The sequence below is a fragment of the Hyla sarda genome, chromosome 2, assembly GCF_029499605.1.
Source record: "Hyla sarda isolate aHylSar1 chromosome 2, aHylSar1.hap1, whole genome shotgun sequence".
Taxonomy (NCBI): Eukaryota; Metazoa; Chordata; class Amphibia; order Anura; family Hylidae; genus Hyla; species Hyla sarda.
The window spans coordinates 426,602,698-426,616,566 of NC_079190.1; the positions used below are offsets into that span (position 1 = coordinate 426,602,698).

General features: G+C 46.9%; 1 protein-coding gene across 7 annotated transcripts in view; it reads left to right on the top strand.

Annotated features, from left to right (window-relative positions):
• The window catches only part of CORO6 (coronin 6), a 162,650-nt gene that overhangs the window by 132,933 nt on the left and 15,848 nt on the right, over positions 1–13,869 (top strand). For 6 of the 7 annotated variants that reach the window (XM_056559001.1, XM_056558999.1, XM_056559004.1 and 3 more), the window contains one exon: positions 11,291–11,395. In XM_056559001.1, the coding sequence (XP_056414976.1) occupies positions 11,291–11,395 (105 nt within the window). Of the gene's footprint in view, positions 1–377; positions 498–11,290; positions 11,396–13,869 lie in introns of all 7 variants that reach the window. The other variant, XM_056559006.1, reaches the window with a different exon arrangement.

Here is a 13,869-nt window from a genome sequence, read left to right on the forward strand (position 1 = left end):
TCCTTTCCCAATGTTTGGATAAGAGTTGGAATCCATAAGGCTTCCCCGATATTGGAAAATCTTTGTGCCGTTTAACTAATCTTTACCCTTTCTGAAAGGTTACTGAGCTGTGAGAAACACCAGAACAATCAGCCTGATTTCTATTTTCTTTGATGTCCGTGCCATGTGGGCATAATGACCATTACATGTTGGCAGAGAGACCAGTAGTTGACACATCTACAAAACTTTTCATCAAGGGTCACCTTGGTAACTATAGCCGCAGAGAATTGGGATCCAGTAACATACTGTCTTATGCTTCCTGCCAGGACAGTGAGCCTTTGTGTCTATAAAAATGTTATGACCAATTTGTTTTCCACCTTACCTCCTCCCATTTACAGGACAAACTTGCCCCCCATGAGGGGATGAGACCTATGCGTGCCATCTTTACCAGAGATGGAAATATCTTTACAACGGGCTTTACACGGATGAGTCAGAGAGAGCTGGGCTTATGGGACCCGGTAATGGCAGACATGGGAATTTGATTGCTATTGTCACTGTTTCCAAAGCATAAGGTCATAATTGCACCATTACCCCGATAATAACATTCAAGCAAGAGACATTAAAATTGATGGAGAATAAATCTGGGAGAGATGTGTCACTATTGATTTGCATCTATACCTCAAGGGTACTGAACTGTATTCTTGGTGAAAAAAAAAACGCAAACCTTTCAGTAATAGTGTATACGTCTGGCAGGAGTATTGTTTCATGCATTTTTTTAAAACTAAGTGTGCATTGAGGATACAAGCACACATTATCAGGTTTACGGAGAGCTAAAGTTTACCTTTCAGCTTTGCCAAGGTTGGGTCAATCTTCCTTCGGGGTGTGTTCATACGGGCAGGTTACCTGCGAGTTTCCTGCTGCGGGATTGAGTTACCTGCTGTGTATTTTCCGCAGTGAAATCTCTGCAGATGAAAATCCGCAGAAGATTACATTGACCTCTATGGAGTCTGCTGCCGATTTTCCGCTGTGGAAATTACAGAAAACACGCTGTGGGAAACTGCAGAAAACCCGCTGCGGGATACTCGCAGATAACACTGCCGTGTGAACGTACCCTAATTCTTACTTATTTGGGGTCCTGTTGTATAGAGCTTTCAGTGGTGTCATGATCTGCCTTATTTTCTGGATTGTCTTCTGGGTCCTGTTTTATCTAACAGTGGCACTAATGCCTTCTGGTGCTGATGATGTTGTGATTTGCACAAAGCAATATAGTTCCTCTTCCTAGGACCCCTGATAAATAAGGTTAAGGGAGTTCCATAGGAGGCTAACCCTAACTTAAAGGACAACTGTAGTGGTACACATTTATATATGCCCATGCCCGGGCCTCAAAAATAAACAAAATAAACTCATATATGCCTTCCTACGAGCCCCCGTTGGTCCGGCACAGGCCTCACGGTCCGGCAGTGCTGACGTCATTCCACTTCCTGGGGACGGGGACGCCTGTGATAGGCTGAGCCCACTGTCATGTAAGAAACCAGCCAGAGCTCCTTACATGACAGTGGGCTCAGCCTATCACTAACTGGGGCGAGACATCGCTGCGGCCGGTGATATGCCGATGGCTCTGCAGCGTCCCTGTCCCCAGGAAGTAGAATGATGTCAGCACTGCCGGACCGTGAGGCCTGTGCCGGACCAACGGGGGCTCATAGGAAGGTATGTGTGAGTTTATTTTGTTTATTTTTGAGGCCCGGGCATATATAAATGTGTACCACTACAGTTGTCCTTTAAACAAATGTTGCCCTTTTGAATTTTACTTGAACAGTCAGGTATGATACTAATGAAGAGTTGAGGCAGCCTAGTCAATGGGTCAAACATGTCTTCACTATCAATAGAGTGATATTTCTCCTACTACTTCTCATTAGCAAAAAGGAAAAGGAGAAAGCAGAAATTAACCGTTTCCTTCATTTGCATTTGCTCTTGCAGTATTGCCGCCCCTTTTTTTTAGACAGTATTAGGCTATTCTAAGAGCTCCATGTACAGTATATTCTCCTACTTTGAATGTAAATGGTTTTCACCACATGCACTCTTACAGACATTACCAAATGTAGATGTAAATACTTGGAAGGCAACCAAAGTTGCTGGCCGTTTTAGCTCATAGCACTCCACATAGATAAATATATATATATATACACGGTATCTACATCTAAGGAAGATAGGCATTCTATATTCTAAAATGGTCTTATGCAAACAGTTGATAATAGCAGTGCAAATTCTGGTTTTAGAATGCAGTGTGTCAGCATGATTTCCGTGGATTTGTTGGATCATGCAGCAATGCATGATAGGTATGCAGCGTTTACCAATAACAGTTGTAAACTTATATATATACATTATACTAACCACAGAAAGCTCTAATAACCTATAATGCCAATATATGGATTTTACTGGTGTGTTTTGATATTTTGAGTCACAAAATAACAGAATTAATAAAAAAGTTATATCATAATAAAAAGACTATAAATGTATATTATACTCAATTGCATATACATTCACTTTGAATCAATTTATGGTGCATACTACATGCTTAACCCCTTAAGGACTCAGCCCATTTTGGCCTTAAGGACTCAGACAATTTAATTTTTACGTTTTCATTTTTTCCTCCTCGCCTTCTAAAAATCATAACTCTTTTATATTTTCATCCACAGACTAGTATGAGGGCTTGTTTTTTGCGCGACCAGTTGTCCTTTGTAATGACATCACTCATTATATCATAAAATGTATGGCGCAACCAAAAAACACTATTTTTGTGGGGAAATTAAAACGAAAAACGCAATTTTGCTAATTTTGGAAGGTTTTGTTTTCACGCCGTACAATTTCTGGTAAAAATGACATGTGTTCTTTATTCTGAGGGTCAATACGATTAAAATGATACCCATTATTATATACTTTTATATTATTGTTGCGCTTAAAAAAAATCACAAACTTTTTAACCAAATTAGTACGTGTCACGATGCCGGCTGGCAGGTAGTGGATCCTCTGTGCCAGAGAGGGATTGGCGTGGACCGTGCTAGTGGACCGGTTCTAAGCCACTACTGGTTTTCACCAGAGCCCGCCGCAAAGCGGGATGGTCTTGCTGCGGCGGTAGTGACCAGGTCGTATCCACTAGCAACGGCTCACCTCTCTGGCTGCTGAAGATAGGCGCGGTACAAGGGAGTAGACAGAAGCAAGGTCGGACGTAGCAGAAGGTCGGGGCAGGCAGCAAGGATCGTAGTCAGGGGCAACGGCAGAAGGTCTGGAAACACAGGCAAGGAACACACAAGGAACGCTTTCACTGGCACTAAGGCAACAAGATCCGGCAAGGGAGTGCAGGGGAAGTGAGGTGATATAGGGAAGTGCACAGGTGAACACACTAATTGGAACCACTGCGCCAATCAGCGGCGCAGTGGCCCTTTAAATCGCAGAGACCCGGCGCGCGCGCGCCCTAGGGAGCGGGGCCGCGCGCGCCGGGACAGAACAGACGGAGAGCGAGTCAGGTAGGGGAGCCGGGGTGCGCATCGCGAGCGGGCGCTACCCGCATCGCGAATCGCATCCCGGCTGGCAGCGGAATCGCAGCGCCCCGGGTCAGAGGACGTGACCGGAGCGCTGCCGCGGGGAGAGTGAAGCGAGCGCTCCGGGGAGGAGCGGGGACCCGGAGCGCTCGGCGTAACAGTACCCCCCCCCTTGGGTCTCCCCCTCTTCTTAGAGCCTGAGAACCTGAGGAGCAGACTTTTGTCTAGGATGTTGTCCTCAGGTTCCCAGGATCTCTCTTCAGGACCACAACCCTCCCAGTCCACTAAAAAAAAATTTTTCCCTCTGACCTTTTTGGCAGCTAAAATCTCTTTGACCGAGAAGATGTCCGAGGAGCCGGAAACAGGAGTGGGAGGAACAGATTTGGGAGAAAAACGGTTGAGGATGAGTGGTTTGAGAAGAGAGACGTGAAAGGCATTAGGGATACGAAGAGAGGGAGGAAGAAGAAGTTTATAAGAGACAGGATTAATTTGACACAAAATTTTGAAAGGACCAAGATAGCGTGGTCCCAACTTGTAGCTAGGGACACGGAAGCGGACATATTTAGCGGAGAGCCATACTTTGTCTCCAGGAGAAAAAATGGGAGGAGCTCTTCTTTTCTTATCCGCAAACTTCTTCATGCGTGATGAAGCCTGTAAGAGAGAATTTTGGGTCTCTCTCCATATGATGGAAAGGTCACGAGAAATTTCATCCACAGCGGGCAGACCAGAGGGCAAGGGAGTAGGGAGGGGGGGAAGAGGGTGACGGCCGTACACCACGAAAAATGGGGATTTGGAGGAAGACTCAGAGACCCTGAAGTTATACGAGAATTCGGCCCATGGGAGGAGATCTGCCCAGTCATCCTGGCGGGAGGAAACAAAATGTCGCAAATAATCACCCAAGATCTGGTTAATCCTTTCTACTTGTCCATTGGACTGGGGATGATATGCAGAAGAAAAATTTAATTTAATCTTGAGTTGTTTACAGAGAGCCCTCCAGAATTTAGACACGAATTGGACGCCTCTATCCGAGACAATCTGCGTAGGCAACCCGTGAAGACGAAAAATGTGTACAAAAAATTGTTTAGCCAACTGAGGCGCAGAAGGAAGACCAGGAAGAGGGATGAAATGTGCCATTTTGGAGAATCGATCAACGACCACCCAAATAACAGTGTTGCCACGGGAAGGGGGTAAATCAGTAATAAAATCCATACCAATCAGAGACCAAGGCTGTTCGGGGACAGGCAGAGGATGAAGAAAACCAGCGGGCTTCTGGCGAGGAGTCTTATCCCGGGCACAGATAGTGCAGGCTCGCACAAAGTCCACAACATCCGTCTCCAGAGTCGGCCACCAATAGAAGCGGGAGATGAGTTGCACAGATTTCTTGATACCCGCATGACCTGCGAGATGGGAGGAGTGACCCCATTTGAGGATTCCGAGGCGTTGGCGAGGAGAAACAAAGGTCTTTCCTGGAGGAGTCTGCCTGATGGAGGCAGGAGAAGTGGAGATCAGGCAGTCAGGTGGAATGATGTGTTGCGGAGAGAGTTCAACTTCTGAGGCATCCGAGGAACGAGAGAGAGCATCGGCCCTAATGTTCTTATCGGCAGGACGAAAGTGAATCTCAAAATTAAATCGGGCAAAGAACAGAGACCACCGGGCCTGGCGAGGATTCAGCCGTTGGGCAGACTGGAGGTAGGAGAGGTTCTTGTGGTCGGTGTAGATAATAACAGGAGAACTTGATCCCTCCAGCAGATGCCTCCATTCCTCAAGTGCTAATTTAATGGCTAGAAGCTCTCGATCCCCGATGGAGTAGTTCCTCTCCGCTGGAGAGAAGGTCCTAGAGAAAAAACCACAAGTGACAGCATGCCCGGAAGAATTTTTTTGTAGAAGAACAGCTCCAGCTCCCACTGAGGAGGCATCAACCTCCAATAGGAAGGGTTTGGAAGGGTCAGGTCTGGAGAGGACGGGAGCCGAAGAAAAGGCAGACTTGAGTCGTTTAAAGGCGTCTTCTGCTTGAGGAGGCCAGGACTTGGGATCAGCATTTTTTTTGGTTAAAGCCACGATAGGAGCCACAATGGTAGAAAAATGTGGAATAAATTGCCTGTAATAATTGGCGAACCCCAAAAAGCGTTGGATAGCACGGAGTCCGGAGGGGCGTGGCCAATCTAAGACGGCAGAGAGTTTGTCTGGATCCATCTGTAGTCCCTGGCCAGAGACCAAATATCCTAGAAAAGGAAGAGATTGGCATTCAAACAGACATTTCTCAATTTTGGCATAGAGTTGGTTGTCACGAAGTCTCTGAAGAACCATACGGACATGCTGGCGGTGTTCTTCTAGATTGGCAGAAAAAATTAGGATATCGTCCAGATATACAACAACACAGGAGTATAACAGATCACGAAAAATTTCATTGACAAAGTCTTGGAAGACGGCAGGGGCGTTGCACAGTCCAAAGGGCATGACCAGATACTCAAAGTGTCCATCTCTGGTGTTAAATGCCGTTTTCCACTCGTCCCCCTCTCTGATGCGGATGAGGTTATAGGCGCCTCTTAAGTCCAATTTAGTGAAGATGTGGGCACCTTGGAGGCGATCAAAGAGTTCAGAGATGAGGGGTAAGGGGTAGCGGTTCTTAACCGTGATTTTATTAAGACCGCGGTAGTCAATGCACGGACGTAGGGAGCCATCTTTTTTGGACACAAAGAAAAATCCGGCTCCGGCAGGAGAGGAGGATTTACGGATAAAGCCCTTTTTTAGATTCTCCTGGACGTATTCGGACATGGCAAGAGTCTCTGGGGCAGAGAGAGGATAAATTCTGCCCCGGGGTGGAGTAGTGCCCGGGAGGAGGTCGATAGGGCAATCATAAGGCCTGTGAGGAGGTAGAGTCTCAGCTTGTTTTTTGCAGAAAACATCCGCGAAGTCCATATAGGCCTTAGGGAGACCGGTTACTGGAGGAACCACAGAGTTACGGCAAGGGTTACTGGGAACCGGTTTTAGACAGTTCTTGGAACAAGAGGACCCCCAACACTTGATCTCCCCAGTGGACCAATCCAGGGTAGGGGAATGAAGTTGAAGCCAGGGAAGTCCAAGGAGAATTTCCGAGGTGCAATTGGGGAGGACCAAAAGTTCAATCCTCTCATGATGAGATCCGATGCTCATAAGAAGGGGCTCCGTGCGGAAACGTATGGTACAGTCCAATCTTTCATTATTTACACAATTGATGTAGAGGGGTCTGGCGAGACTGGTCACCGGGATGTTGAACTTGTTGACGAGAGAGGCCAAAATAAAATTTCCTGCAGATCCAGAGTCCAAGAAGGCCACTGTAGAGAAGGAGAAGGCAGAGGCAGACATCCGCACAGGCACAGTAAGACGTGGAGAAGCAGAGTAGACATCAAGGACTGTCTCACCTTTGTGCGGAGTCAGCGTACGTCTTTCCAGGCGGGGAGGACGGATAGGACAATCTCTCAGGAAGTGTTCGGTACTAGCACAGTACAGGCAGAGGTTCTCCATACGGCGTCGTGTCCTCTCTTGAGGTGTCAGGCGAGACCGGTCGACCTGCATAGCCTCCACGGCGGGAGGCACAGGAACAGATTGCAGGGGACCAGAGGAGAGAGGAGCCGAGGAGAAGAAACGCCTCGTGCGAACAGAGTCCATATCTTGGCGGAGTTCCTGACGCCTTTCGGAAAAACGTATGTCAATGCGAGTGGCTAGGTGAATAAGTTCATGTAGATTAGCAGGAATTTCTCGTGCGGCCAGAACATCTTTAATGTTGCTGGATAGGCCTTTTTTGAAGGTCGCGCAGAGGGCCTCATTATTCCAGGACAATTCTGAAGCAAGAGTACGGAATTGTACGGCATACTCGCCAACGGAAGAATTACCCTGGACCAGGTTCAACAGGGCAGTCTCAGCAGAAGAGGCTCGGGCAGGTTCCTCAAAGACACTTCGGATTTCCGAGAAGAAGGAGTGTACAGAGGCAGTGACGGGGTCATTGCGGTCCCAGAGCGGTGTGGCCCATGACAGGGCTTTTCCGGACAGAAGGCTGACTACGAAAGCCACCTTAGACCTTTCAGTGGGAAACAGGTCCGACATCATCTCCAGATGCAGGGAACATTGGGAAAGAAAGCCACGGCAAAACTTAGAGTCCCCATCAAATTTATCCGGCAAGGATAAGCGTATCCCAGGAGCGGCCACTCGCTGCGGAGGAGGTGCAGGAGCTGGCGGAGGAGATGACTGCTGAAGCTGTGGTAGTAACTGTTGTAGCATAACGGTCAGTTGAGACAGCTGTTGGCCTTGTTGCGCTATCTGTTGTGACTGCTGGGCGACCACCGTGGTGAGGTCAGCGACAACTGGCAGAGGAACTTCAGCGGGATCCATGGCCGGATCTACTGTCACGATGCCGGCTGGCAGGTAGTGGATCCTCTGTGCCAGAGAGGGATTGGCGTGGACCGTGCTAGTGGACCGGTTCTAAGCCACTACTGGTTTTCACCAGAGCCCGCCGCAAAGCGGGATGGTCTTGCTGCGGCGGTAGTGACCAGGTCGTATCCACTAGCAACGGCTCACCTCTCTGGCTGCTGAAGATAGGCGCGGTACAAGGGAGTAGACAGAAGCAAGGTCGGACGTAGCAGAAGGTCGGGGCAGGCAGCAAGGATCGTAGTCAGGGGCAACGGCAGAAGGTCTGGAAACACAGGCAAGGAACACACAAGGAACGCTTTCACTGGCACTAAGGCAACAAGATCCGGCAAGGGAGTGCAGGGGAAGTGAGGTGATATAGGGAAGTGCACAGGTGAACACACTAATTGGAACCACTGCGCCAATCAGCGGCGCAGTGGCCCTTTAAATCGCAGAGACCCGGCGCGCGCGCGCCCTAGGGAGCGGGGCCGCGCGCGCCGGGACAGAACAGACGGAGAGCGAGTCAGGTAGGGGAGCCGGGGTGCGCATCGCGAGCGGGCGCTACCCGCATCGCGAATCGCATCCCGGCTGGCAGCGGAATCGCAGCGCCCCGGGTCAGAGGACGTGACCGGAGCGCTGCCGCGGGGAGAGTGAAGCGAGCGCTCCGGGGAGGAGCGGGGACCCGGAGCGCTCGGCGTAACAGTACGTTTATAATCCCTTTATTTTGATGACCTATAACTTTTTTATTTTTCCGTATAAGCGGCGGTATGGGGGCTCATTTTTTGCGCCATGATCTGTACATTTTTTTGATACCACATTTGTATATAAAAAACTTTTAATACATTTTTTATAATTTTTTTTTTAATAAAATGTATTAAAAAAGTAGGAATTTTGGACTTTTTTTATTTTTTTTCGTTCACGCCGTTCACCGTACGGGATCATTAACATTTTATTTTAATAGTTCGGACATTTACGCACGCGGGGATACCAAATATGTCTATAAAAAATGTTTTTTACGCTTTTTGGGGGTAAAATAGGAAAAAACGGACGTTTTACTTTTTTATTGGGGGAGGGGATTTTTCACTTTTTTTTTACTTTTACTTTTACATTTTTTTACATTTTTTTTTACACTTGAATAGTCCCCATAGGGGACTATTCATAGCAATACCATGATTGCTAATACTGATCTGTTCTATGTATAGGACATAGAACAGATCAGTATTATCGGTCATCTCCTGCTCTGGTCTGCTCGATCTCAGACCAGAGCAGGAGACGCCGGGAGCCGCACGGAGGAAGGTGAGGGGACCTCCGTGCGGCGCTATGAATGATCGGATCCCCGCAGCAGCGCTGCGGGCGATCCGATCGTTCATTTTAATCGCGAACTCCCGCAGATGCCGGGATCTGTATTGATCCCGGCACCTGAGGGGTTAATGGCGGACGCCCGCGAGATCGCGGGCGTCGGCCATTGCCGGCGGGTCCCTGGCTGCGATCAGCAGCCGGGATCAGCCGCGCATGACACGGGCATCGCTCCGATGCCCGCGGTTATGCTTAGGACGTAAATATACGTCCTGGTGCGTTAAGTACCACCTCACTAGGACGTACATTTACGTCCTGCGTCCTTAAGGGGTTAAAGGGGTACTTCCATGGAAAACTTTTTTTTTTTTTATCAACTGGTGTCAGAAAGTTAAACAGATTTGTAAATCACTTCTATAAAAAAAATCTTACTCCTTCCAGTACTTTTTAGGGGCTATATACTACAGAGGAAATGCTTTTCTTTTTAGATTTCTCTGATGTCATGACCACAGTGCTCTCTGCTGACCTCTGCTGTCCATTTTAGGAACTGTCCAGAACAGCATATGTTTGCCATGAGAATGTATTTCTGCTCTTAAAATGGACAGCAGAGGTCAGCAGAGAGCACTGTGGTCATGACATCAGAGAAATCTAAAAAGATAAGCATTTCCTCTGTAGTATACAGCCCCTAAAAAGTACTGGAAGGAGTACATTTTTTTGATAGAAGTAATTTACAAATCTGTTTAACTTTCTGGCACCAGTTGATTTAAAAAAAAAAGTTTTCCATGGAAGTGCTCCTTTAACTATAGCTGAAGCAGCCATAGCACAGAGTCAGAGGGGTCCACGTACATACAGTAACGGTGTTACTTTTTGTATGAAGTTCTTTTTAATGTAGAACATGTGCTACCTGGTAATGTACATTTTATTTAGCTTGTTAAAAATAAGTAAACTGCTGTCTGTAAGGCTTATCCCTGACTTTGCTATGGTGGCCTTTAAATCCTAGTTACACTCTTAAACGGGTACTTCACTGTTCAGCATTTGGAACAAACTGTTCCAAACGCTGGAGCCGTCGCCGGGAGATTGTGATGTCATAGCCCCGCCCCCTCATGACATCATGCCCCACTCCCTCAATGCAAGTCTGTGGGAGGGGGCGTGACAGTCGTCATGCCCCCTCCCATAGACTTGCATTGAGAGGGCGGGGTGTGATGTCATGATGGGGCAGGGCTATGACATAAAAATCTCCCGACACTGGCTTTAGCGTTTGTAACAGTTTGTTCCAAACGCTGCGCAGCGGAGTACCCCTTTAACTACTACAAGTTACACATTAAGTTGGCATGCAATCCTGTGTAAAGTGATTATACAATATAACAGACTTCACCATCTGGCTAAGGCATCATGTTTTCTAATACCCTTTATAATAGTAGAAAAAAAAAAGATAAATTCTGCAAAATACTACCGTAATACACCATTACACTGCCTATAGGAATACCAAACAACCTGACTTATGCACTTATATACAATATGCCAGTGGTCTCCAACCTGCGGACCTCCAGATGTTGCAAAACTACAACTCCCAGCATGCCCGGACAGCCGTTGGCTGTCCGGGCATGCTGGGAGTTGTAGTTTGCAACATCTGGAGGTCCGCAGGTTGGAGACCACTGCAAAATGCATTTATGTGCTCTTCAGGATCTCTAGAAAACTCGATGACGACCTCGACATACAATCTGTATACTGTAAAGGATACTAGTAGTGGTTGCCACTGCAAATCTGTTTACCCGTTGTCTCCTAACCAAGTATTGGTCATGTCTAAATATATCATTGATATCACTCTTAGATCAGCTGGAATGCACTGACTCAGGCATAGAAATAAAGTGAGGCCTAGTGTGCACTGGTGTGCATTTTTTGTTCCTAAAAGTCTATTAAAACCATCCAATTTTTTTTTTTTTATAGAATTTTTTTCAATGTGACATTAGCAAATTTTTTTTACTAACTTCTACAGTAAAACATGGTCAATAAAATGTCAACACAAACACTAATCATACTAATACTATCATATTCTCACTTCCCACTTGTACTGACATAACCTCTGTACTGTCTAGAGTAACTTTGAAGAACCAATTGCCTTACAAGAAATGGACACCAGTAATGGAGTGTTACTTCCTTTCTATGACCCTGACTCCAGTATAGTCTACCTCTGTGGCAAGGTATGTACCGTATGTAGCAGTTATGTGAAATAAAAAAAACTGAAATAGACCTATGCGCATCTAAGCGCAATTATCCTTTTATCGAAAAAATTATGCAAAGTGCAAGGTTTGCTCACCTTTTGGTGTTGTACTTTGAGCACAATGCCATTGAGGGGGTGATACCACAGTCTGTGGTTGCGATAGAGGAGTGCAGCCTGCACCGGTCCCGTTCTTAGCTGGTGAAGGACGGTCTTTAGAAGTGTAGATAGGGGAGAGATAATTCTCCTGGAAAAAGGTGTCTTCTACAGCGCTCTCCTCTGGAAGGTCTGGAGTGGGGTTTAAACAATTAACCGGCAAAATGCGGACTTAAAAAATAAAAAATATTTATTAAAAGCATGCAAGTAAAACTACGCGTTTCGAGGGGCGGGACCCACTCTTCATCAGGTTTTATGTATGTACACACATGTTTCAGTTCATGGGATGGGAGGTGGCCAAAAATGTCTGCAAGTCTGTCTTCACACTCTTTGAGCCATGACACCTTTGATGGATCTGTTTTTAGGATACGTTCACACATACAGGATCCTGCACAGATTTGATGCGCATGATTTGTAACTGCAGATTAGAAGCTGTGCTCAGTCATTTAGTTTACATTGAAACTGCAGCAAAAAATCCTGTGCATCAAATCCTGCACATCAAATCTGCGTACGTGGGAACGTACCCTAAGGGTACGTTCACACGCGCTGATTTTTTAGCGGGTTTTCCGCTGCGTATTTGAAAGTGGGCGGGCTCTTCTTGGCTGTCCGCAGCAGATTTTCCACGGCAGAATTTACGCTGCGGAAAATCCGCCACAGTCCCTACTGACTTCAATGGGGCTTGCGGCGGATTTTCCGCAGCATAAATTCCACTGCGGAAAATCTGCTGCGGACAGCCGAGAAGAGCCCGCCCACTTTCAAATATGCCGTGGAAAACCCGCTAAAAATTTGCACGTGTGATTGTACCCTAAGGCTAAGTTTCCACTTGGTTTTTTTTCTGGCAGTTTTCGGAAAACTGCCATTGTAGTTTTTGAGCCAAAGCCAGAAGTGTATTCAGAAGGAATAAGACATATAAAGGAAGGACTTACACTTCTCCTTCCTCATGGATCCACTTCTGACTTTGACTCAAAAACTGCAGTGGCAGTTTTCCAAAAAGTGGAAACTTAGCCTAAAAGGGAAACTGGCAGCTTGTTTGTTCACCTGCAATAACCCTTTATACTGAATTATAGTGCGGGTATACAGCATTAACAACAGTGGTCCATTACATTAATTGGGGGAGTTTCCTCATCTATTGATATTGGGGTGCTGTGTGCAACGGAGGTGGGGAGTAGTGGGGCAGGGGGTAGCGAGGCAGCATCGCCTGCATTTCATTCTGCTTAGAAAGCAGGGCTCTCCCCCTGGCAGGCTAGGGAAGACATTCAAACAATCACCACAGGGGCGTGCCGTGCCGTGAACAGTGAGGAGACATGTGAGCTCAGCAAGCGGATCCCCACCTTTATTGCACACAAAGACGCAACAGATGAGGAATTGGGCATAACTCTGCAGCTACTTTACACCTTTGGATAGGGGATAAGATGTCTAGGGGTGAAATACCCCTTTAATGAGCTTTAAAGGAAGAGGATGAGCCTTAAAGGGTTACTCCGCTCCCCAGTGTCCGGAACATTGAGTTCTGAATGATGTGTGCAGGCTTCCATGTTCACACCTGCCCCCTCGTGATGTCACAGCCTGTCCCCTCAATGAAAGTCTGTGGGGCCGTCACGCCCCCTCCCATAGACTTGCATTGAGGGGGCGAGACATGGCATCACATGACGGGGCGTGACGTCACGAGGGGGCGGGCGTGAGCACGGAAGCCTGCACACAGCATTCGGAACTCAATGTTCCAGATGCTGGGTAGCGGAGTAACCCTTTAAGGTACAGCAGTGTTTCCCACCTGTGTGCCCCGAGCTGTTGCAAAACTACAACTCCCAGTGGGCTCAGACAGCCATTGTCTTTTCGGACAAGCTGAGAGTTGTAGGTTTGCAACAGCTGGAGGCAGTCTAGTTGGAAAACACTGATACAGGGTAGCCACTAGTAGTGGGCAGAAGAGAAGCCTTTTATGTCTTTTAGAGAAAAGCTATTTGGTATGTTTGCTTTAAGAATAATTGTATTCCCATCAGACTATTGAAACAAGGACGTACAATTATTTCAGTGTGATTTCTTGAAGGTACGTATTGCTTGAAAGGGATACTCTGGTGGAAAACACATTTTTTTAAATCAACTGGTGCCAGAAAGTTAAACAGATATGTAAATTACTTCTGTTTTAAAATCTTAATCCTTCCTGTACTTATTAGCTGCTGAATACTACAGTGGAAATTTTTTTCTTTTTGAAACACAGAGCTGTCTGCTGACATCATGAGCACTGTGCTCTCTGCTGACATCTCTGTCCATTTTAGGAACTGCCAGCGTAAAAGGAAATCCCCATAG